The sequence below is a fragment of the Corythoichthys intestinalis genome, chromosome 17 (assembly GCF_030265065.1).
Source record: "Corythoichthys intestinalis isolate RoL2023-P3 chromosome 17, ASM3026506v1, whole genome shotgun sequence".
In the NCBI taxonomy this organism is placed as follows: Eukaryota; Metazoa; Chordata; class Actinopteri; order Syngnathiformes; family Syngnathidae; genus Corythoichthys; species Corythoichthys intestinalis.
Genome location: NC_080411.1, coordinates 5322735 through 5344484, shown reverse-complemented (window position 1 = coordinate 5344484; position 21750 = coordinate 5322735). Strand labels below are relative to the sequence as shown.

General features: G+C 41.8%; 1 protein-coding gene across 2 annotated transcripts in view; it reads right to left on the bottom strand.

Moving 5' to 3' along the window:
- Positions 1–21750, bottom strand: part of myo1hb (myosin IHb) — a 48859-nt gene that overhangs the window by 1234 nt on the left and 25875 nt on the right. For both annotated transcript variants that reach the window (XM_057818449.1, XM_057818450.1), the window contains 15 exons: positions 19552–19646; positions 19364–19410; positions 14960–15040; positions 14771–14876; positions 11677–11794; positions 11430–11543; positions 11278–11354; positions 9420–9488; positions 9038–9122; positions 8814–8976; positions 4349–4432; positions 4158–4251; positions 1830–1885; positions 1101–1236; positions 956–1026 (listed from right to left, as the gene is read on the bottom strand). In XM_057818449.1, the coding sequence (XP_057674432.1) occupies positions 956–1026; positions 1101–1236; positions 1830–1885; positions 4158–4251; positions 4349–4432; positions 8814–8976; positions 9038–9122; positions 9420–9488; positions 11278–11354; positions 11430–11543; positions 11677–11794; positions 14771–14876; positions 14960–15040; positions 19364–19410; positions 19552–19646 (1396 nt within the window). The remainder of the gene's footprint in view (positions 1–955; positions 1027–1100; positions 1237–1829; positions 1886–4157; positions 4252–4348; positions 4433–8813; positions 8977–9037; positions 9123–9419; positions 9489–11277; positions 11355–11429; positions 11544–11676; positions 11795–14770; positions 14877–14959; positions 15041–19363; positions 19411–19551; positions 19647–21750) is intronic.

Sequence of the window (21750 nt, the reverse complement as noted above, 5' to 3'; positions counted from 1 at the left end):
GGGGTGATCTTTGATCTTGCCAGAGACGCTTGTAAGCCGAAACTTCACAGCGCCGCATGCGTATTCATTTAACTTGTTAAACAGTTGCTGTGGCAGCTCATTGTGTGTAAGTGAGCTTGAGCGGATTTGAGTAGACTCACTCAATGAAGCATTTAATAAAGACAAGCATTTTTCGACTTCATTCTTGTTTAAAAAAAATATCTCGGTAGGACAGTACCATGTTTAAAACTTATCATAATTATTACATTTGAAGTGCTTAAAAGCCATTATTAATATCTATCTATCTATAGATATACAACCTGTACTATCTATTACTGATTTTGCACAGGAGTTCAGATGTTGCACTGTGTGAAAGGCTGCTACTGTGTGTGTAAAAAAAAAAAAGAGAGAAAGCCCAGGTCTCATTCAAAGCACTAATTAAACGCTGTGATCTGTTTTTTTTTTTTAATATACTGTATATTTATGAATGTATTTTCATTTGACTTCAACCAGGAGTGACACAGGAGCCAATAAAAAGTTGTTTTTTGTCTGACCGCTTGTGTTGCCTCATGATTCACGAAAAATATGCTTTGCTTTAGAATTTCAATGCATTCCAGGCTTTAATGCATCGCGATGCATTGCCAAATCGAAGCGAATCGAATCGTGACCCTCTGAATCGTATCGAATTGAATCGTGGTCCTCCGAATTGTAATCGAATCGAATCGTGAGGGAAGTGCCGATGCACACCTCTTCTAGTTAGTACACCTGCTTGGCGATATTTTCCCGCCAAGTAGGAATTTGTTCTCCCAAAATGGGGACTTTACAACAATTTGGCTGACTTTCGGTTCAAATTCGAACATGGGTCTTTGAGACTTTTTAATGTGTCCTGTTACGTAATTGGCTGACTTTTCTTCCAACTACAGTATCTCGACTTCAATGATATTATACAGAAAATAAAGCCAATTCCTTATTCTACCTTCTGTTTGATGTCATCACATGTAACATGGAGAATCAGGAAGTTGTCACTCAGGTTGCTCACAGAAACTCCTAAAGGCGAAACGGGCATGTTGAAACTTCCCGTCATGGCGAAACTCCTCAACTAGTGTTGGCTCGAGGTTGACCTTTGAGTGAGCCATAATGGATCCTCTGCTTGATCTTGGCTTCCTCCACCAGGTAGGCGGCTTCCCGAGTGAAGACCAGTTGCCGAGGACGGGGCCGAAAGCCATTGCGGTCGTACTTCACCACCGGAACGCTGTACTGTGGGTGGCAAGAAGCACACAACATATCCATATAAAGCTACATTAGGATTATCGTATTTTTCGGACTATAAGTCGCACCAGCCATAAAATGCTCAACGAAGAGGAAAAAAAGACATATATAAGTCGCACCGGAGTAGAGGTTGCATTTTTGGGGGGAAATTTACATGATAAAATCCAACACATAGAACAGATATGTCATCTTGAAAGGCAATTTAAAATAAAAATACAGTAGAGAACAACATGCTGAATAAGTGTACAGTATGATAATGTTACATGATGCGTGATCAACGAAATGCGAACGTGGCCGGTATGTTAGCGTAACACAGCTATTAAGAGTTATTCAGATAACAATAGCATAAAGAACATGCTAACAAGTTTACCAAATCATCAGTGTCACTCCAAAACACCAAAATAACAAGTGAAATGATCTAATAATGTATTAATAATTTCATGCATAAGTAGCTTTAGAGTATAAGTCGCAACCCCAGCCGAACTATGAAAAAAACTGCGACTTATAGTCCGAAAAATACGGTATAAGGTTTTTCAACACAGTCATTTGAATGATTAATACTGTGTAAGTTGTTAGTTTACCTTAATGTTCTCATGTTGAATCATCTGCAGCACTTTCATATTCATGTCTTTTATACCTAATACAAGTAAAAATGGGTCTGTGTGATGTCACAAAATCAATTTAAAAAATTTATAAATAAATTAGTTAACAAGTGATAGGATTTTTTTTCCTACAATAGATCAAATAAAACAAACATGAAAAATGTAAAGGATCAAAAATACAGTTCAAAAGGTGTGTAGATTACCATTTTAGAAATTATTATCATTACAGTATTGTCTATTATTATTTTTCGGAAAATAAATAATAAATAAACATAACATCACAATAACAATGGCGCATACATAAGAAAACACACTACAAAAATACATAATGCAAAAAAAAAAAATTTTTTTTTTTAACAGTTGATTACAGCCATAGTGAAAAAAATGTATTCAATTAAATACAGTTGTGGTCAAAAGTTTACATACACTTGTGAAGAACATAATGTCATGGCTCTCTTGAGTTATTTCTACAACTCTGATTTTTCTCCGATAGAGTGATTGGAACAGATACTTCTTTGTCACAAAAAACATTCATGAAGTTTGGTTCTTTTATGACTTTAATATGGGTTAACAGAAAAAGTGATCAAATCTGCTGGGTCAAAAATATACATACATGGATCTGAAAAAGCGAATCATTGACTTGAACAAGTCAGGAAAGTCACTTGGAGCCATTTCAAAGCAGCTGCAGGTCCCAAGAGCAACAGTGCAAGCAATTGTTTGTAAGTATAAAGTGCATGGCACTGTTTTGTCACTGCCACGATCAGGAAGAAAACGCAAGCTATCACCTGCTGCTGAGAGAAAATTGGTCAGGAGGGTGAAGATTCAACCGAGAATCACCAAAAAGAAGATCTGCCAAGAATTAGAAGCTGCTGGAACACAGGTGTCAGTGTCCACAGTCAAGCGTGTTTTGCATCTCCATGGACTGAGAGGCTGCCGTGCAAGAAGGAACCCCTTGCTCCAAAAGCGGCACCTTAAGGCTCGACTGAAGTTTGCTGCTGATCACATGGACAAAGATAAGACCTTCTGGAGGAAAGTTCTGTGGTCAGACGAAACAAAAATCGAGCCGTTTGGCCACGATGCCCAGCAATATGTTTGGAGGATAAAAGGTGAGGCCTTTAACCCCAAGTACACCATGCCTACCGTCAAGCACGGTGGTGGTAGTATTATGCTGTGGGGCTGTTTTGCTGCCAATGGAACTGGTGATTTACAGAGAGTAAATGGGATAATGAAGAAGGAGGATTACCTTCAAATTCTTCAAGATAACCTAACGTCATCAGCCCGAAGATTGGGTCTTGGGCGCAGTTGGGTGTTCCAACAGGACAATGATCCCAAACACACATCAAAAGTGGTAATGGAATGGCTAAATCAGGCTAGAATTAAGGTTTTCGAATGGCCTTCCCAAAGTCTTGACTTAAACTTGTGGACAATGCTGAAGAAACAAGTCCATGTCAGAAATCCATCAAATTTAACTGAACTGCACCAATTCTGTCAAGAGGAGTGTTCAAAGATTCAACCAGAAGCTTGCCAGAAGTTTGTGGATGGCTACCAAAAGCGCCTAATTGAAGTGAAAATGGCCAAGGGACATGTTACCAAATATTAGCGCTGCTGTATGTATATTTTTGAATAAAGTCATAAAAGAACCAAACTTCATGAATGTTTTTTGTGACAAAGAAGTATCTGTTCCAATCACTCTATCAGAGAAAAATCAGAGTTGTAGAAATAACTGGAAACTCAAGAGAGCCATGACATTATGTTCTTCACAAGTGTATGTAAACTTTTGACCACAACTGTATAAAGTAAAATAATATATTTTTCAAAATTATGCTGTATATGTTGATTTTAAAGGTGCTGTGAAATACTACAGCAAGTGACAGATAAGGCTTAGTAATGAAATTAGATCCTAATTAGTCTTCCTTTCTCAGCCACTTTGGCTCCGCCCACTAAAAAAGACAATCGTGTCACAGCCTGAACAACTACAGATTTCTGCAGTCTGCGAGCATGCTATCTATTGGCTTTCTAGTCTCTTGTTGCTGTGTAACCGTTCTATCGTTCCGTCAACATGTACTAGCTCATGCAGCACTAGAAAGCTAGTACATGATCATCAATACTGGTTGTGCTGTCACAACCAGTATTGTTGAAAAATGTGGGTGCTCCCTGATACATTATTTGGGGTGGAATAAATAAGAGATGGCATAAAAGTGTGCCAAATGTGTTTTCTACGTTTACTTTGTCTACATTTTTATTCTTTGACATGGTCACCATTTCATAGCACCTGTATTGAAAAAAATAAAAGTATCTGAATCTTGCCTATCCTGGTGTCCACAAAGGGTAAGCACACACTGAACGCATAGTTCTCCTTCTTTCCCTTGAACATGGAGCTTGTCTGGGCTTTCAATAAAAGCTGTAATGTAAAACAAAGCAATGTTTAAATATCATATAATTACTATTTTTATTATTTGCCACTCGTTAAAACAGTTGATAATGTAAACATAACATACTTGCGCTTTCCTCTCCTCAGTAATACCTTGCACATATTTGCGGACCATGTGCCGGATGAAAAGTTGTTTTAGGAACAGGGATGCCTACAAAATAGTGGGGAAAAATGCATTATCATCATTCTTTTGTGATACCTTATTGAAGCAGTGGTAAATATTAGACAGAATGAAAATTTGTTTTAAAAATCAATTTTTAAAATACAGACGACTAGACAGCCAATACAAAAATGAGGGGAAAAAAATTAAAAGATGATTGCTATAAGCACGTATACAGCAAGTGCGTGTCCTTGCATGTACTTTTATGGCAAGTACGTGTCCTTGTGTGTTACTTGTACGGCAAGTATGTGTCCTTGCATGTTACTCGTACAGCAAGTACGTCTCCCTCCGTGTACCCATATGGCAACTGCAAGTACGTCTCCCAGGGTGTACTCACACGGCAAGTACAGTGGGGCAAATAAGTATTTAGTCAACCACCGATTGTGCAAGTTCTCCTACTTGAAAATATTAGAGAGGCCTGTAATTGTCAACATGGGTAAACCTCAACCATAAGGGACAGAATGTGGGAAAAAAAACCCAGAAAATCACATTGTTTGATTTTTAAAGAATTTATTTCCAAATCACAGTGGAAATTAAGTACTTGGTCACCTACAAACAAGCAAGATTTCTGGCTGTCAAAGAGGTCTAATTTCTTCTAATGAGGACTAACGAGGCTCCACTCGTTACCTGTATTAATGGCACCTGTTTTAACTCATTATTGGTATAAAAGACACCTATCCACAACCTCAGTCAGTCACACTCCAAACTCCACTATGGCCAAGACCAAAGAGCTGTCGAAGGACACCAGAGACAAAATTGTAGACCTGCACCAGGCTGGGAAGACTGAATCTGCAATATGTAAAACGTTTGGTGTAAAGAAATCAACTGTGGGAGCAATTATTAGAAAATGGATGACATACAATGTTACGATCCGCGAACGCGGAACACAAGATTGGACCAAAGAGCAGACAAGAAACAGGGAATAGTAATAAGGGTTTTTAACACAACTAAAAAACACGCGATCACGGAAAAGGGGAGAATAACAAAAGGAGTCCGTGACAAGAGGTCGACGGGGATCAAATCACACTAAGCGGTGGGCAGCGAGCCAACAAGTTAACAAAATTAATTACACTCAATACCTGCACAAGGTAGAGGAATCACCGAACGACAAAACAGCTTACGCATAAACTAGCAAATCCAACGAGTCTCGAAAGTACAGGTGTCAAATGGCGAACAGCAAGCAAATATCTCGGCAACGTTGGCTTGGATTGCCGGCGTTATAAACGTACAAATGTTGAGTTGCTGGAATTAGCCGCAGGTGCGGTGATGGGAACACCCACACCGGCGGCTCTGTAATGGAAAACAAAATCTAACCAGCAGTAGTAATCTAACTCATTATCAGTATAAAAGACAACTATCCAAAATCTCAGTCAGTCACACTCCAAACTCCACTATGGCCAAGACCAAAGAGCTGTCGAAGGACACTAGAGACAAAATTGTAGACCTGCACCAGGCTGGGAAGACTGAATTTGCAATCGGTAAAATGCTTGGTGTCAAGAAATCAACTGTGGGAGCAATTATTAGAAAATGGAAGACATATAAGACCACAGATAATCTCCCTCGATCTGGGGCTCCATGCAAGATCTCACCCCGTGGCGTCAAAATGATAACAAGAACGGTGAGCAAAAATCCCAGAACCACACGGGTGGACCTAGTGAATGACCTACAGAGAGCTGGGACCACAGTAACAAAGCTACTATCAGTAACACAATGCGCCGCCAGGGACTCAAATCCTGCACTGCCAGACGTGTCCCCCTGCTGAAGAAAGTACACGTCCAGGCCCGTCTGCGGTTCGCTAGAGAGCATTTGGATGATCCTGAAGAGGATTGGGAGAATGTGTTATGGTCAAATGGAACCAAAATAAAACTTTTTTGGAAGAAACACAGGTTCTCGTGTTTGGAGGAGAAAGTATACTGAATTGCCTCCCAAGAACACCATACCCACTGTGAAGCATGGGGTTGGAAACATCATGCTTTGGGGCGGTTTTTCTGCAAAGGGACCAGGACAACTGATCTGTGTAAAGGAAAGAATGAATGGGGCCATGTATCGAGAGATTTTGAGTGAAAATCTCCTTCCATCAGCGAGGGCATTGAAGATGAGACGTGGCTGGGTCTTTCAGCATGGCAATGATCCCAAACACACAGCCAGGGCAACAAAGGAGTGGCTTCGTAAGAAGCCTTTCACAGTGGCGCCCCCAGGGGGTGGTCTATAAATTTGTTGGCCACCCCACTGGCCACCCCGCTTGCCAGTACATCGTTAGATTGTTGTAGCATCAGTTATGCATTTCATCCCAAATGCAAATCTGCCAGCACCTGCTTTTCCCCAGTAATTATTTTGTTATGTTAAATGTACACCTTATGCCTAATATATACATAACACAATAAAACAGAATTGTTGTGGAACTCAAAATGTTGACTGGACAGTTATGGACTATGCACATTAAATCATTAGTAACATGAAATATTACACAATACACCAAAGTATATCAGTAGCCATGTCCTTTAAGTCTTTCTGACCTTTTTACTGCAATAATATAATGAAAACCTGAAATTCTGGCTTTTAGGGGCAGTTTACATGGCGAATCTGCGACACAAAGACGCAATGACTGAGTAGCGGACTCGCCTCGCGTGCATATGGTGTCGGCGAAGACGAAAAATTCTGAATCCTGCCTCCAAAATGGAAGAATCCGGTTGTGGGGGGCTTCCTCCGCATGCATATGAAAGGCTCTTGCAGCGCGACACCGCACCGTAACGTCAGCACTCGTACACGTCACATTGGGTGTGCGCAGTGGTGCTACTAAACATTAAAAACAGCAAATATGGCAGAATGTCGGCTTTAATTTGCTGTTTTATTAATATTTTTAAATTAAATGTTGAACGTTTCAATTTTTTTGCCTTTTTGAACAGAAGAAAAATGACATTGCTTCGAGTTGGCGGGTATATTTTTTTCCGGGCTGAGGGAGCTTGGTGGGGTCAAAGTGCATCATTCTCTGTCGCCCTGTAAATCTGCACTGCCCCCTAGGGTCTGGCATGAATACTACATCTTTTCATGCGGAATTGCGACATTGTTCAAATGGAGACGCAAATGCAAATTTGACATTTTTCGTATTCTCGGAGAGTCACCATGTAAACGGCACCTTAGTTTTGGTGTGCCACCCTAAGATTTTAAGTGGCCCCACCTGGCCACCCCTATGAAAAATTTCTGGAGGCGCCATTGGCCTTTCAAGGTCCTGGAGTGGCCTAGCCCCATAGAAAATCTGTGGAGGGAGTTGAAAGTCCATGTTGTCCAACAACAGCCCCAAAACATCATTGCTCTAGAGGAGATCTACAGGGAGGAATGGGCCAAAATACCAGCAACAGTGTGTGAAAAGCTTGTGAAGAGTTACAGAAAACGTTTGGCCTACGTTATTGCTAACAAAGGGTACATAACAAAGTATTGAGATGAACTTTTGGTATTGACCAAATACTTATTTTCCACCATGATTTGCAAACAAATTCTTTAAAAATCAAACAATGTGACTTTCTTGTTTTTTTTTTTCCACATTCTGTCTCTCATGGTTGAGGTTTACCCATGTTGACAATCAGAGGCCTCTCTAATATTTTCAAGTGGAAGAACTTGCACAATTAGTGGTTGACTAAATGCTTATTTGCCCCACTGTACGTCTCCCAGGGTGTAATTGTACGCTAACTCTGATGCAGGTTGGACTTTCAATAGCAAAATTAGTGGTGTGTTCCCCACCTCCACAACATTGACATCTTTTTACATTACTTACAGTGGCTGCTGCTGGTGGGAAAAAACTTTTAATATCCGTCGTCTTCCAAGGGGGCGAAGGAGACCCATTTTGTATTTCTGTCAGGACTGTGAATGTGTGTGTGTTCAAGTCATCAGCCAATCAAACATGCGTTTGAGGGGAAAACATTCAGCAAGTGAAAGGGGTCAATGTAAGTCTGAACATAATGAAAGTACTGCAATTCACTTAATAATGTTAGGGTCAATTCTATCCTTACAAAATATGGGAAGACAATATAAATGACCTATATACAGTGGGGCAAATTTGCCCCACAGTACGTCTCCCAGGGTGTACTTGTACACCAAGTACGTCTCCCAGGGTGAACTTGTACAGCAAATACGTGTCCTTCAGTGTACTCTTAGGGCAAGTACGTCTACCTGCGTGTACTTGTAGGGCAAGTAAGTGTCCTTGCGTGTACTTGTACAACAAGTACGTCCACTTGCGTGTATTTGTACGGCAAGTAAATACTTGCCAATATTTCAGTCTAAAACAATAACACGTATTCCCTGAATATTTAAACAAATTACAACTTTAATAAACTATTCCAACTTCATTCTCACAAAACGAATGTTATTCTTTCACCTCTTTCATGATGGGTGGAGGTGTAAGCCAAGAGTCCTTCTGAAGAACAGTTTCTGGAAGGTTCTCCTTCAAGCGGGTCAAGTAGGTCTGCCTCACATAGGCCAAGTACTCCCTGTTGTCTGCACCGTTGGGCTCATTTCTGGTCATGAAGCCTTTTATAAACCTACGAAAGGCAGAACTTGGGTCCACCGGGTTCAAAAGTGTAATCGTCATGTATTTTTTACCTCTTGATGATTCTGACAGCCCACTCCCGCTTTTCCCGCTCCTTTCGGGCCTTCAGACCTCTCCAGCAGTTCTCAATCTTGGTTGCTGTTGGGAGGTCAAATTTAGTAATCAACTCAAGTTGTTGGCTGCCACTGATGGCGCCGTCCGTCCGATCCATTGGAATACTTCAAATGGATCGGATGGTCGTCGCTGTCAACGGTAACGAGTGAGTTTTAAAAAAACGAGTACAAATTAGGACTGCCAGCAGTCATTGACAAAAAAAATTGATATTAAAATGACTCTTCAACTATTTTGATGATTCGTTTTGGGACATTGTTGACCTGAAAATTGTCCAGATCTAAGGAAATAATACTTTGTGCCAGCTATAATCCAAATACTAACCAGCTTCTTTCTGCTTCTGGTAGTCGCCTTTGACTCTGTAGCCTTTGTACTTGGCTTGAATCCTTGTTGCTGTAACATACCAATTCACATGGTTTCATATGCATGGAGTATACAGTCTAGGAAAAAATGATGCACCGCAATTTTCGCACCATAAGGCGCACCTGACTATAAACCGGCCCTCACCAAATTTGACATGAAAACATTTATTCATAGCTAAACCACACTGGACTATAAGCCGCATCTGTCCTCACTGTATTATAGGATATTTACACAAAAAAATATTAACCGGTAACACTTTAGTTGACAGTGGCATCATAAGACTGTCATACAACCAAATGAACCACGATGAAGCTTTGAACCAATTGGCTGCAAAGCTTCATTGATTCACGAAGCTTCATTTAGCCATCACTGCTCCTTTGGAAGAGAGAGTCAGCCGCGGCTGTCCTCTTTATATTATGGGATATTTAAACCTAAAAATTAGGGCTGTCAAACAATTAAAATTTTTAATCGAGTTAATTACAGCTTAAAAATTAATTAATCGTAATTAATCGCAATTAATCGCAATTCAAACCATCTATAAAATATGCCATATTTTTCGGTAAATTATTGTTGGAATGGAAAGATAAGACACAAGATGGATATATACATTCAACATACGGTACATAAGGACTGTATTTGTTTATTATAACAATAAATCAACAAGATGGCATTAATATTATTAACATTCTGTTAAAGCGATCCATGGATAAAAAGACTTGTAGTTCTTAAAAGATAAATGTTAGTACAAGTTATACAAATTTTATATTAAAACCCATCTTAATGTTTTCGTTTCAATAAAATTTGTAAAAGGTTCACTCAAAAAATAAACTAGTTGCCCGCCATTGTTGATGTCAATAATTACTTACACAATGCTCATGTGTGCTGAAGCCTATAAAATCAGTCGCACCCAAGCGCCAGCAGAGGGCGGCAAAACTCCATAAAACAATTAACAAGTGGGCATTTCACTGTACTGACATTTAAATCTATCTGAGCGGGGCATGTGCGTTAATTGCGTCAAATATTTTAACGTGATTAATTTTAAAAATTAATTACCGCCCGCTAACGCGATAATTTTGACAGCCCTACTAAAAATATTAACCCGTAACACTTTGAGAGCAGCATCGTAAGACTGTCATGAGACCAAATGAACCACTACGAAGCTTCATTTGACCTTCACTGCCCCTTTTGGGGAGACAGTCAACCTCTGCTGTCAACACTGCTGTCGTCCAACGTGCCTCCTAGCATGCACTGCAGCGTTACAGATGTAAATAACAATCAAAATTCTTGTTCTGTGCTAATTATTTCTTCGGTTACAGTTCCAGTTGTTTCATTAGTTCCTAGTTATGGTATTTTGGTATCACATTTTACAGTGGTGCCATATGACTGTCATAAGACAATCATAATTATGACATGACATTGCCATGAGCATTAATGAGTGCTTATGACACCTGTCATTTTGTGTCATCCGGGTAATTATCTCACTTTTGAATAGATGTAAAAGATCTGTGCATGACATAAATGGAGTTAATGACATAATTTGCTGGATGACATTTTATGACATCTGTCATAAGCATTCATTAATGTCATGCCATAATTATGACAGTCTTATGGCAATCTTACGATGACGCTGTCAAATAAAGTGTTAGCTATTAATCAACAAATAAAGCCGCACTGGACTATCAGTATAAACCATAAAATTCAAAATAAGCGTCTTATAATCCGAAAATTACGGTAGTTAATTAGAAGGCAGTGTAAACGTGAATTTACAGTAAAAGTTTGTGTTATGTTTTCAGTGTAGTACGTTCACTGAATGTCTTACCAAGTTTATGCTTACACACTTGAAAGGCATCTTCTGTGGCAAATAAAGTTCTTGGGTGGCGGATAAAGATTTTGCTCCTTGAGAAGAGGAATTTTCCAAATAATCAGACTCGGATTTTGTTCTTGGGGAGATTATGATCCAGATTTCCTTACCGGCCCATCTTGTACTCGTCAGGTTTGTATCCCAAGTGCTTTATAAGAATCTGCACACCTTCTGCCGCAGAGCCTTTCCAGTTAGGCCATGTATCGGGACAAAGAGGCTTGTACCTAAGAGTACCGCAGCAAGATAATAATAATAATAACTCACTAAAAACAGCAACTACTGTGTTATATCATCTTCCCAAATTCTTCATCCAAGGCCTGTGAAAGCCGTTAATCTCCCTCCCGACTCTGCTCTTACCTCTGGAGGAAGGCCTGGTATTTCCGGCGGTATGCGAAGCCAGCACGCCGTACCCTCAGGTGCTCCATCAAGCCCAAGTACTTCACCTGATGTCTCACCAGTACATCATCAAAGCGTCCTGTTTGGAGGTGCCATAGCATTATCGTCAATTCCACAAGTTAGAGCACATCTGAATCAATCTGTAAATATACTTCCAGGTGTACGCCTGAAGCAGACAGTGAGCCTTCCATCCATTGATGTACAGTAAATAATACATGCAAAACAGTGGTATGAAAAAGTATATGAACCTTTTGGAATTTCCCACATTCCTGCATAAAATCATTATCAAATGTGAGCTGATCTTTTGTCAAAATCACATAGATGTAAAATCAGTGTCTACTTTAACTAAAACCACCCAAACACTTAGAGGTTTTCATATTTTAATGAGGATAGTTGACAAACAATGACAAAAGGGGGAAAATAACTAAGTGAATTATCACATTTAATATTTTGTTGGCCTTTGGCAGCAATAACTTCAACCGGACGCATCCTGTAGCTGCAGATCAGTCTGGCACAACAATCAGGACTAATTTTGGCCCATTCTTCTTTAGAAAACTGCTGTAGTTCAGTCAGATTCCTGGGATGTCTGGAATGAATCGCCGTCTGACTTGGCCACTCCAGAACGTGTATTTTGTTCTTCTGAAACCATTCTGAAGTTGATTTACTTCTGTGTTTTGAATCATTGTCTTGTTGCAGCATCCATCCTCTTTTTAGCTTCAACTGTCTGACAGATAGCCTTAGGTTTCCTGTAAAACATCCTGATAAACTTTTGAATTCATTCTTCCATTATTGATTGTTGAAGTTGTCCAGGCCCTGAGGCAGCAAAACAGCCCCAAATCATGATGCTCCCTCCACTATGCTTCACAGTGGGGATGACGTGTTGATGTTGGTGAGCTGTTCCATTTTTCCTCCAGACATGACGTTGTGTGTTACTCCCAAACAATTCAACTTTAGTTTCATCAGTCCACAAAATAAATTGCCAAAACGTCTGTGGAGTGTCTAAGTGCCTTTTTGCGAACATTAAACAAGCAACAATGTTTTTTTAGACAGCAGAGGCTTCCTCCGTGGAGTCCTCCCATGAACACAATTCTTGGCCATAGTTTTACATAAAGTTGATGTGTGCACATAGATATTGGACTGTGCCAGTGATTTGAAGTCTTTAGCAGACACTCTTGGCTAGTTTTTTTACCTCTCTGATTATTTTTGCGCTGAACTCTTGGCATCATCTTTGGTGTACGGCCACTCCTTGGGAGAGAAGCAACAGTGCCAAACTCTCTCCATTTGTAGACAACTTTTCTGACTGTTGATTGATGAACAGCCAGACTGGTTTTGTATCCTTTCCCAGCTTTGTACAAATCAACAATACTTGATCGCAGGTCTTCAGATCGCTGTTTTGACCGAGCCATGATGTGCATCATAAAATGCTTACCAGGTGTGTGTTTTATAGTGGGCAGGGCAGTTTTAAACCACACAAGTGATTGGGCACACGGCTGACTTAAAATGTTTGGTAAAATTGGTTTCAATTGCTCTGTAAGTCTTAGGCAGAGGGTTGACTTACTTACCCCCCCTCACACACACACACACACACACACCTTCTGACATTGTTTGCATGCTATCCTCAGTAAAATATAAAAACCTATAAATGTTTGGGTGGTTTTAGTTGAAGCAGACACTATTTTTTCATCTGTGTGATTTTGACAAAGAACAGATCACATTTGATGGCGATTTTATGCAAAAATGTGAGAGATTCCAAAAGGTTCAGATACTTTTTCATACCACTGAATATCAGGCATTGGTGTCCTTGTAGACACCACAATATGTGCTCATCTGTCAATGCTCGTTTGAAATAAACGTTTATTTTAGGGCTGTCAAACGATTAAAATTTTTAATCGAGTTAATTACAGCTTAAAAATTAATTAATTGTAATTAATCGCAATTAAAACCATTTATAAAATATGCCATATTTTTCTGTAAATTATATATATATTCTGTAAAATAAATTGTTGGAATGGAAAGATAAGACACAAGATGGATATATACATTCAACATACAGTACATAAGGACTGTAGTGGGCATTTCACTCTATTGTCATTTAAATCTGTCTATGCTGTCCTCACTCCGAAGCGTCTACTTTTTCCAAAGCTAGACAGCTAGTGAACGATGCCATAATAATCAGACTTCTTTCTTTTTCATCTGATTTATTAATAAAATGGCCTCAAACCATTGTCCTCTTTAGACCGTCGTAAAACTACAAAAAAAAAGTACACAAGCATTGCATTAGCAACAACGTTAGCTTAGCACGCTATACAGGTTCACAAAACATAAACAAAAAGCGTCTCATACAAAAAATATAACATTTTGCTTACTAACATAATATGTGCATCATTTACAACAACCATACTTACGGACAAATCTTGTCCAAGGATCATATAAGCACAACATTATCAGCCCGAGACGTCGTGCAGCCATATTGAACTAGCAAGACAACAATAAACCATGTTGCAAAGCGACCACAAGAGTTCGCTGTTAGACAGCACAAAAAGCCTTGCTGTAAAACTTACCAAAAGGCAGAATACTGTCTGAGCGGGACATGTGCGTTAATTGCGTCAAATATTTTAACGTGATTAATTAAAAAAGATTAATTACCACGCGTTAACGCGATAATTTTGACAGCCCTAGTTTATTTCATTTATTTATTACGTTTTCATCAACAAAAACCTGACAAACACATTTTGAGATTACTAAAATATGAAAAAAAAAGAAAAGAAAATTTAAAGGGCTGCCAAAAACAAAACTGATTAACTCATTGCATTCCATTGAAATCGAATGACGTTCAATACATTTCACTGGAAAGACTGGGAGTGAATGCTCAAGTTTTAGTGCCATTGACAGCACTAGACGAAAAATCCATTTTGACCCTCCTAGTCGAAATTTATTGGATACCTAGCGCCGTCAATGGCAACCAACGAGTTAATTCACTCACTGTCAGTGATAGTTTTTCATTGCTACTGACGCCAATAGACGTGCAATCCATTTGGACAAAACTAAGCCTCACCTGGCTGTTTGGCGTCATTGGGTTTGATGCATCGCACATACCAGGCCTCTTTGGTGCTGAGGATCTCGGTCAGGCCTGCCAGGCTGCTCTTAAACTGAGTCACCACCTCAGGTTTAGGTTTAGAGTTAGCACAACAACTCGTTACAATGAGAATGTTTCAAACAAACAAAACAAAATGTGAAATCTTACAGTTTCAGGTCTCTTCTTCCGGTCCGGCTCACTCGGAGGAAAACAGTATTTGATGATGCCATTGTTGGACTGTTGCATCACCTTGATTTGAAGTAGAAATCTGGATTTTCATCAACTGCATGTAGTATTGTTCATTTTAGTTCAGTTATTTCTGATTCTCGGTGTGGAGTGCGACAAAATAATGTCCATCCATCCATCCATTATCTTCCGCTTGCTCCGAGGTCGGGTCGCGGGGGCAGCAGCTTTAACAGGGAAGCCCAGACTTCGCTCTCCCCAGCCACTTCAACCAGCTCCTCCGGCGGGGTCCCAAGGCGTTCCCAGGCCAGCCGAGAGACATAGTCTCTCCAGCGTGTCCTGGGTCGTCCCCCGGGCCTCCCGCCGGTGGGACATGCCCGGAACACCTCTCCGGAGAGGGGTTCAGGAGGCATCCGAGCCAGATGCCCGAGCCACCTCAGCTGGCTCCTCTCAACACGGAGGAGTAGCGGCTCAACGCCGAGTCCCTCCCGGTTGACCGAGCTTCTCACCCTATCTCTAAGGGATAGCCCGGACACCCTGCGAAGGAAACTCATTTCGGCCGCTTTTATCCGAGATCTTGTTCTTTCGGTCACGACCCACAGCTCGTGACCATAGGTGAGGGTAGGAACGTAGATCGACTGGTAGATCGGCTTTTTCACCACTACGGACCGGTGCAGCGTCCGGCTTACTGCCGACGCTGCACCGATCCGCCTTTCGATCTCTCGCTCCCTCCTACCTTCACTCGTGAACAAGACCCCAAGATACTTGAACTCCTCCACTTGGGGCAGGATCTCATCCCCGACCCGGAAAGGGCACGCCACCCTTTTCCGACTGAGGACCACGGTCTCGGATTTGGAGGTGCTGATCTTCATCCCAACCGCTTCACACTCGGCCGCAAACCGTTCCAGAGAGTTGGAGGTCACGGCTTGATGAAGCCAACAGCACTAAATCATCTGTAAAAAGCAGAGATTCAATGCTGAGGTCACCAAACCGGACCCCCTCAACGCTTTGGCTGTGCCTAGAAATTCTGTCCATAAAAGTTATGAACAGAATCGGTGACAAAGGGCAGCCTTGGCGGAGTCCAACCCTCACTGCGAACGAATTCGACTTACTGCCGGCAATGCGGACCAAACTCTGACACCGGTCGTACAGGGACCGAACAGCCCTTACCAAGGGACTCGGTACCCTGTACTCCCGGAGCACCCCTCACAGGACTCCCCGAGGCACACGGTCGAACGCCTTCTCCAGATCCACAAAACACATGTAGACTGATCGGGCGAAATCCCATGCACCCTCGAGGACCCTGCCGAGGGTGTAGAGCTGGTCCACTGTTCCACGGCCGGGACGAAAACCACACTGCTCCTCCTGAATCCGAGATTCGACTTCTCGGCGGACTCTCCTCTCCAGCACCCCTGAATAGACTTTACCAGGGAGGCTGAGGAGTGTGATCCCTCTATAATTGGAACACACCCTCCGGTCCCCCTTCTTAAAAGGGGAACCACCACCCCGGTCTGCAAATCCAGAGACACTATCCCCGATGTCCACACGATGTTGTAGAGGCATGTCAGCCACGACAGCCCCACAACATCCAGAGCCTTTAGGAACTCCGGGCGGATCTCATTGACCCCCGGGGCCTTGCCACTGAGGAGCTTTCCAACCACTTCAGTGACTTCAACCCCAGAAATCGGAGACCCCACCTCGGAGTCCCCAGACTCTGCTTCCTCAAAGGAAGGTGTGTCGGTGGAATTGAGGAGGGCTTCGAAGTAGGGCTGCAGCTATCGAATATTTTAGTAATCGAGTAATCGACTGAAAATTATATCGATTAATCGAGTAATCGGATAAAACAAATATATTTTTAGGTGAAGAGCAATTATAAATATACATGAGAAAACAAGACATTTCATCTAATCTTGAACCATTTTCAGTCAATCAATGTGTTTATTTTCGATGTATATTGTTGAAAACAGCCAACAACTGCATCTCAGATGTAACTAGAATAAAAAAAAAGACTAATTCACTCCTTTCACTCAAAAAACTTTTAGATCTTATAAAAAAAAATTATATATATATATATATATATATATATATATATATATATATATATCTTACCTAAAAATGCCGTTACGCTTGATAACACACATCACTTAAAAGTTAAGATTTTTTTCCTACGTGTTTCAATTGAATTTCTATTTGTGTTAAGCCATTTTTAAGTTCAAGTTTTAAGTTAGTCTAAACTGTAAGTCTTGATAGGATTTTGAGTTTTTGGAGTGTTCAAAATAAATGTATGATACAGGCTGTATTGGAGCACATTAGGGACCAGTGCTACTTGGTGTTTTATCCAGCAATGACTACTGAGCTAAAATTGACAGTTAGCATTATTGAGTTTTTATTTTACACCCTCATCACTCCACAACGCTGTGTTATGTTAAAGCCTGTATGTAAGACACGTTAGCCACGCATCGACAGTGGTCATAATTAATAGAAACCTAGCCCTCCGCAGGGCTAACATTACGTGAGCTTGTGACAGTAACGTTAATCTTATTTATTAGCGCTTAGCGCTCTACTGCTTTAAGATGGCGGCGGTTTACTAACGCTGCCCAGACGCAGCCGAGTCTGTCAATTCACATCTAGTTCAACATACATGTGATCTCTATGAGACGCATCAGACGCTACCTGCTACCAACTAGCATCGCGCGGGCAAGTATTTAGCAACGTCGGCGTCATGTGTAGCGGCTGTCTGCTGCAGTAAGTTTCGTTGTTGTTGTTGTTTTTTTGCTTCGTCCTCTACGCACGTAACATCAGCGCGTTGTCCCGCATTAAAAGTAGTCCAAGCAAAACGTGATGCTTAGAGCTGTCAAAATAAACGAATACTCGAGGTGAATAAAATTACTCCGATCAGTTTTTAAACTCGAGTTACTCGAGTTGCTCGAGTATTCGCTTCAGCTCTACTTCGAAGTATTCTCTCCACTGACTCACAACATCCCGAGTCGGTCAGCAGTACCCCATCTTCACTATACACAGTGTTAATGGTCCACTGCTTTCCTCTCCTCAGACGCCGGACGTTGGACCAGAATTTCCTCGAAGCCGTCCGGAAGTCGATTTCCATGGCCTCGCCAAACTCCTCCCGTAGCTGCATCCGCTTGGCCAGCCAGTACCTGTCAGCTGCCTCCGGAGTCCCACAAGCCAAAAAGGCCTGATAGGCGTCCTTCTTCAGCTTGACGGCATCCCTTACCGCCGGTGTCCACCAGCGGGTTCGGGGATTGCCGCCACAACAGGCACCCACCACCTTACGGCCACAGTTCTGATCGGCCGCCTCAACAATGGAAGTGCGGAACATGGCCCACTCGGACTCGATGTCCCCCCCTCCCCCGGAACAAGGGAAAAGTTCTGCCGGAGGTGGGAGTTGAAGCTCTTTCTGACAGGGGATTCTGCCAGACATTCCCAGCAGACCCTCACAATACGTTTGGACCTGCCAGGTCTGGCCAGCATCTACCCCCGCCATCGGAGCCAACACACCACCACCAGGTGGTGATCAGTTGACAGCTCCGCCCCTCTTTTCACCCGAGTCTCCAAAACATGCAGCCACAAGTCCGATGACACGATTACAAAATCTAACTGCGGCCTAGGGTGTCCTGCTGCCAAGTGCACATATGGACACCCTCATGTTTGAACATGGTGTTCGTTATGGACAAACCGTGACGAGCACAGAAGTCCAATAACAGAACACCACTCGGGTTCTGATCCGGGGGGCCGTTCCTCCCAATCACGCCCCTCCAGGTCTCACTGTCATTGCCCACATGAGCGTTGAAGTCCCCCAGGAGAACGAGGGAGTCCCCAGAGGGGGCGCTCTCCAGCACACCCTCCAAGGACTCCAAAAAGGGTGGGTACTCTGAGCTGCTGTTCGGTGCATAAGCACAAACAACAGTCAGAACCCGTCCCTCCACCCGAAGGCAGAGCGGAGCTACCCTCTCGTCTACCGGGGTGAACCCCAACGTACAGGCGCCAAGCCAGGGGGCAATAAGAATGCCCACTCCTGCTCAGCGCCTCTCACCGTGGGCAACTCCAGAGTGGAAGAGAGTCCAAACCCTCTCGAGAGGATTGGTACCAGAACCCAAGCTGTGTGTGGAGGAGAGTCCGACTATATCTAGTCGGAACTTCTCTACCTCACACACCAGCTCGGGCTCCTTCCCTGCCAGTGAGGTGACATTCCATGTCCCCAGAGTTAGCTTCTGCAGCTGGGGATCAGACCGCCAAGGCCCCCGCCTTTGGCTGCCGCCCAACTCACTACGCACCCTACCTTTGGCCCCTCCCACAGGTGGTGAGCCCATGGGGAACAAAATAATGTACGAAATCAAAATTTTAGGCAAAAATAAGAGTGTAAGACAATACCTCTTTTCCATTTTTATAGAGGAGATCGTTGTTTTTATCCAGAAATCCTGAAAAAAAATCATTACTTTAAAAAGGATGTTAAACATTAAAAAAAAAAAAACACATACATTAAAATAGCAAAAATGAATTGGCAATATAAAGCAATGCAAGCTGTCATTGAACATAACTCCGTACACTTGATTTCCCACCTACTACACAGTAAGTCACATCTCCAGCGTAGTGCAAGAGGCGGAAGTCTCCTCTCTTCAGAGTTTTCCGCGTTTTCTGGTCCGCAAGTTTGTGGCTGCGAAAGTCAGCGAGGGTTAGTAATATTGCCTTTGGCTCCTTGAGGCTCTATTTTTGTAGATTTCCCATGTTTATTATCAGCACTAGATCTGCCATGATAAATCAACAACTAATCAACAGTCAAATTATTTGATTAATCATTTTTATCTACTTTCGAGAAAATTTTGACCTAAAAATCCTTTTTTTTGAACCATATACTATAATAGTAAATGTTCTGTGTTTTACAGTGGAGCAAATAGGTATTTAGTCAACCACCAATTGTGCAAGTTCTCCTACTTGAAAAGATTAGAGAGGCCTGTAATTGTCAACATGTGTAAACCTCAACCATGAGAGACAGAATGTGGAAAAAAAAAAAAAACGAAAATCACATTGGAGATAAGTATTTGATTACCTACAGACAAGCAAGATTTCTGGCTGTCAAAGAGGTCTAACTTCTTCTAACGAGGTCTAATGAGGCTCCACTCGTTACCTGTATTAATGGCACCTGTTTTAACTCATTATCAGTATAAAAGACAACGGTCCACAACCTCAGTCAGTCACACTCCAAACTCCAGTATGGCCAAGACCAAAGAGCTGTCGAAGGACACTAGAGACAAAATTGTAGACCTCCACCAGGCTGGGAAGACTGAATTTGCAATCGGTAAAATGCTTGGTGTAAAGAAATCAACTGTGGGAGCAATTATAGAAAATGGAAGACATACAAGACCACTGACAAGCTCCCTAGATCTGGGGCTTCATGCAAGATCTCACTCCGTGGCGTCAAAATGATAACAAGAACGCTGAGCAAAAGTCCCAGAACCCCACGGGGGGACCAATTAAATGACCTACAGAGAGCTGGGACCACAGTAACAAAGGCTACTATCAGTAACACAATGCGCCGCCAGTAACTCAAATCCTGCACTGCCAGATGTGTCCCCCTACTGAAGCCAGTACACGTTCAGGCACGTCTGCGGTTCGCTAGAGAGCATTTGGATGATCCAGAAGAGGACTTGGAGAATGTGTTATAGTCAGATGAAACCAAAATAGAACTTTTTAGTAGAAACACAGGTTCTCGTGTTTGGAGGAGAAAGAATACTCAATTGCATCCGAAGAACACCATACCCACTGTGAAGCATGGGGGTGGAAACATCATGCTTTGGGATCTGTGTCAAGGAAAGAATTAATAGGTCCATGTATCAAGAGATTTTGAGTGAAAATCTCCTTACATCAGCAAGGGCATTGAAGATGAGACATGGCTGGGTCTTTCAGCATGACAATGATCCCAAACACACAGCCAGGGCAACAAAGGAGTGGCTTCGTAAGAAGCATTTCAAGGTCCTGGAGTGGCCTAGCCAGTCTCCAGATCTCAACCCCATAGAAAATCTGTGGAAGGAGTTGAAAAGTCCGTATTGCTCAACGACAGCCCCAAAACATCACTGCTCTAGAGGAGATCTGCATGGAGGAATGGGCGAAAATACCAGCAACAGTGTGTGAAAAGCTTGTGAAGAGTTACAGAAAACGTTTGGCCTTTGTTATTGTCAACAAAGGGTATATAACAAAGTATTGACATGAACTTTTGGTATTGACCAAATACTTATTTTCCACCATGATTTGCAAATAAATTCTTTAAAAATCAAACAATGTGATTTTGTGGTTTCTTTTTTCCACTTTCTGTCTCTCATGGTTGAGGTTTACCCATGTTGCCAATTACAGGCCTCTCTAATATTTTCAAGTGGGAGAACTTGCACAATTAGTGGTTGACTAAATACCTATTTGCCCCACTGTATGTGTATAATACGTGTTTTATAAGAGTGTAACGATATTTGTATTCTCGTACAGTCACAATATGGGCAACACGGTTTGGTGCACACAGCTAGTCGGCGAATAAGTTTGAGTCAAAAAAACCCATTATGCTGTATTTACATAGTTGAAACTATCAAATGCAGTATTACAACACTTTTTGAAGTGTATTTATCAGGGCTGTCAAAATTATCACATTAACGGGCGGTAATTAATTTTTTAAATTAATTACGTCAAAATATTTGACGCAATTAACGCACATGCCCCGCTCAAACAGATTGAAATGACAGCCCAGTGCAATGCCAACTTGTTACTTGTGTTTT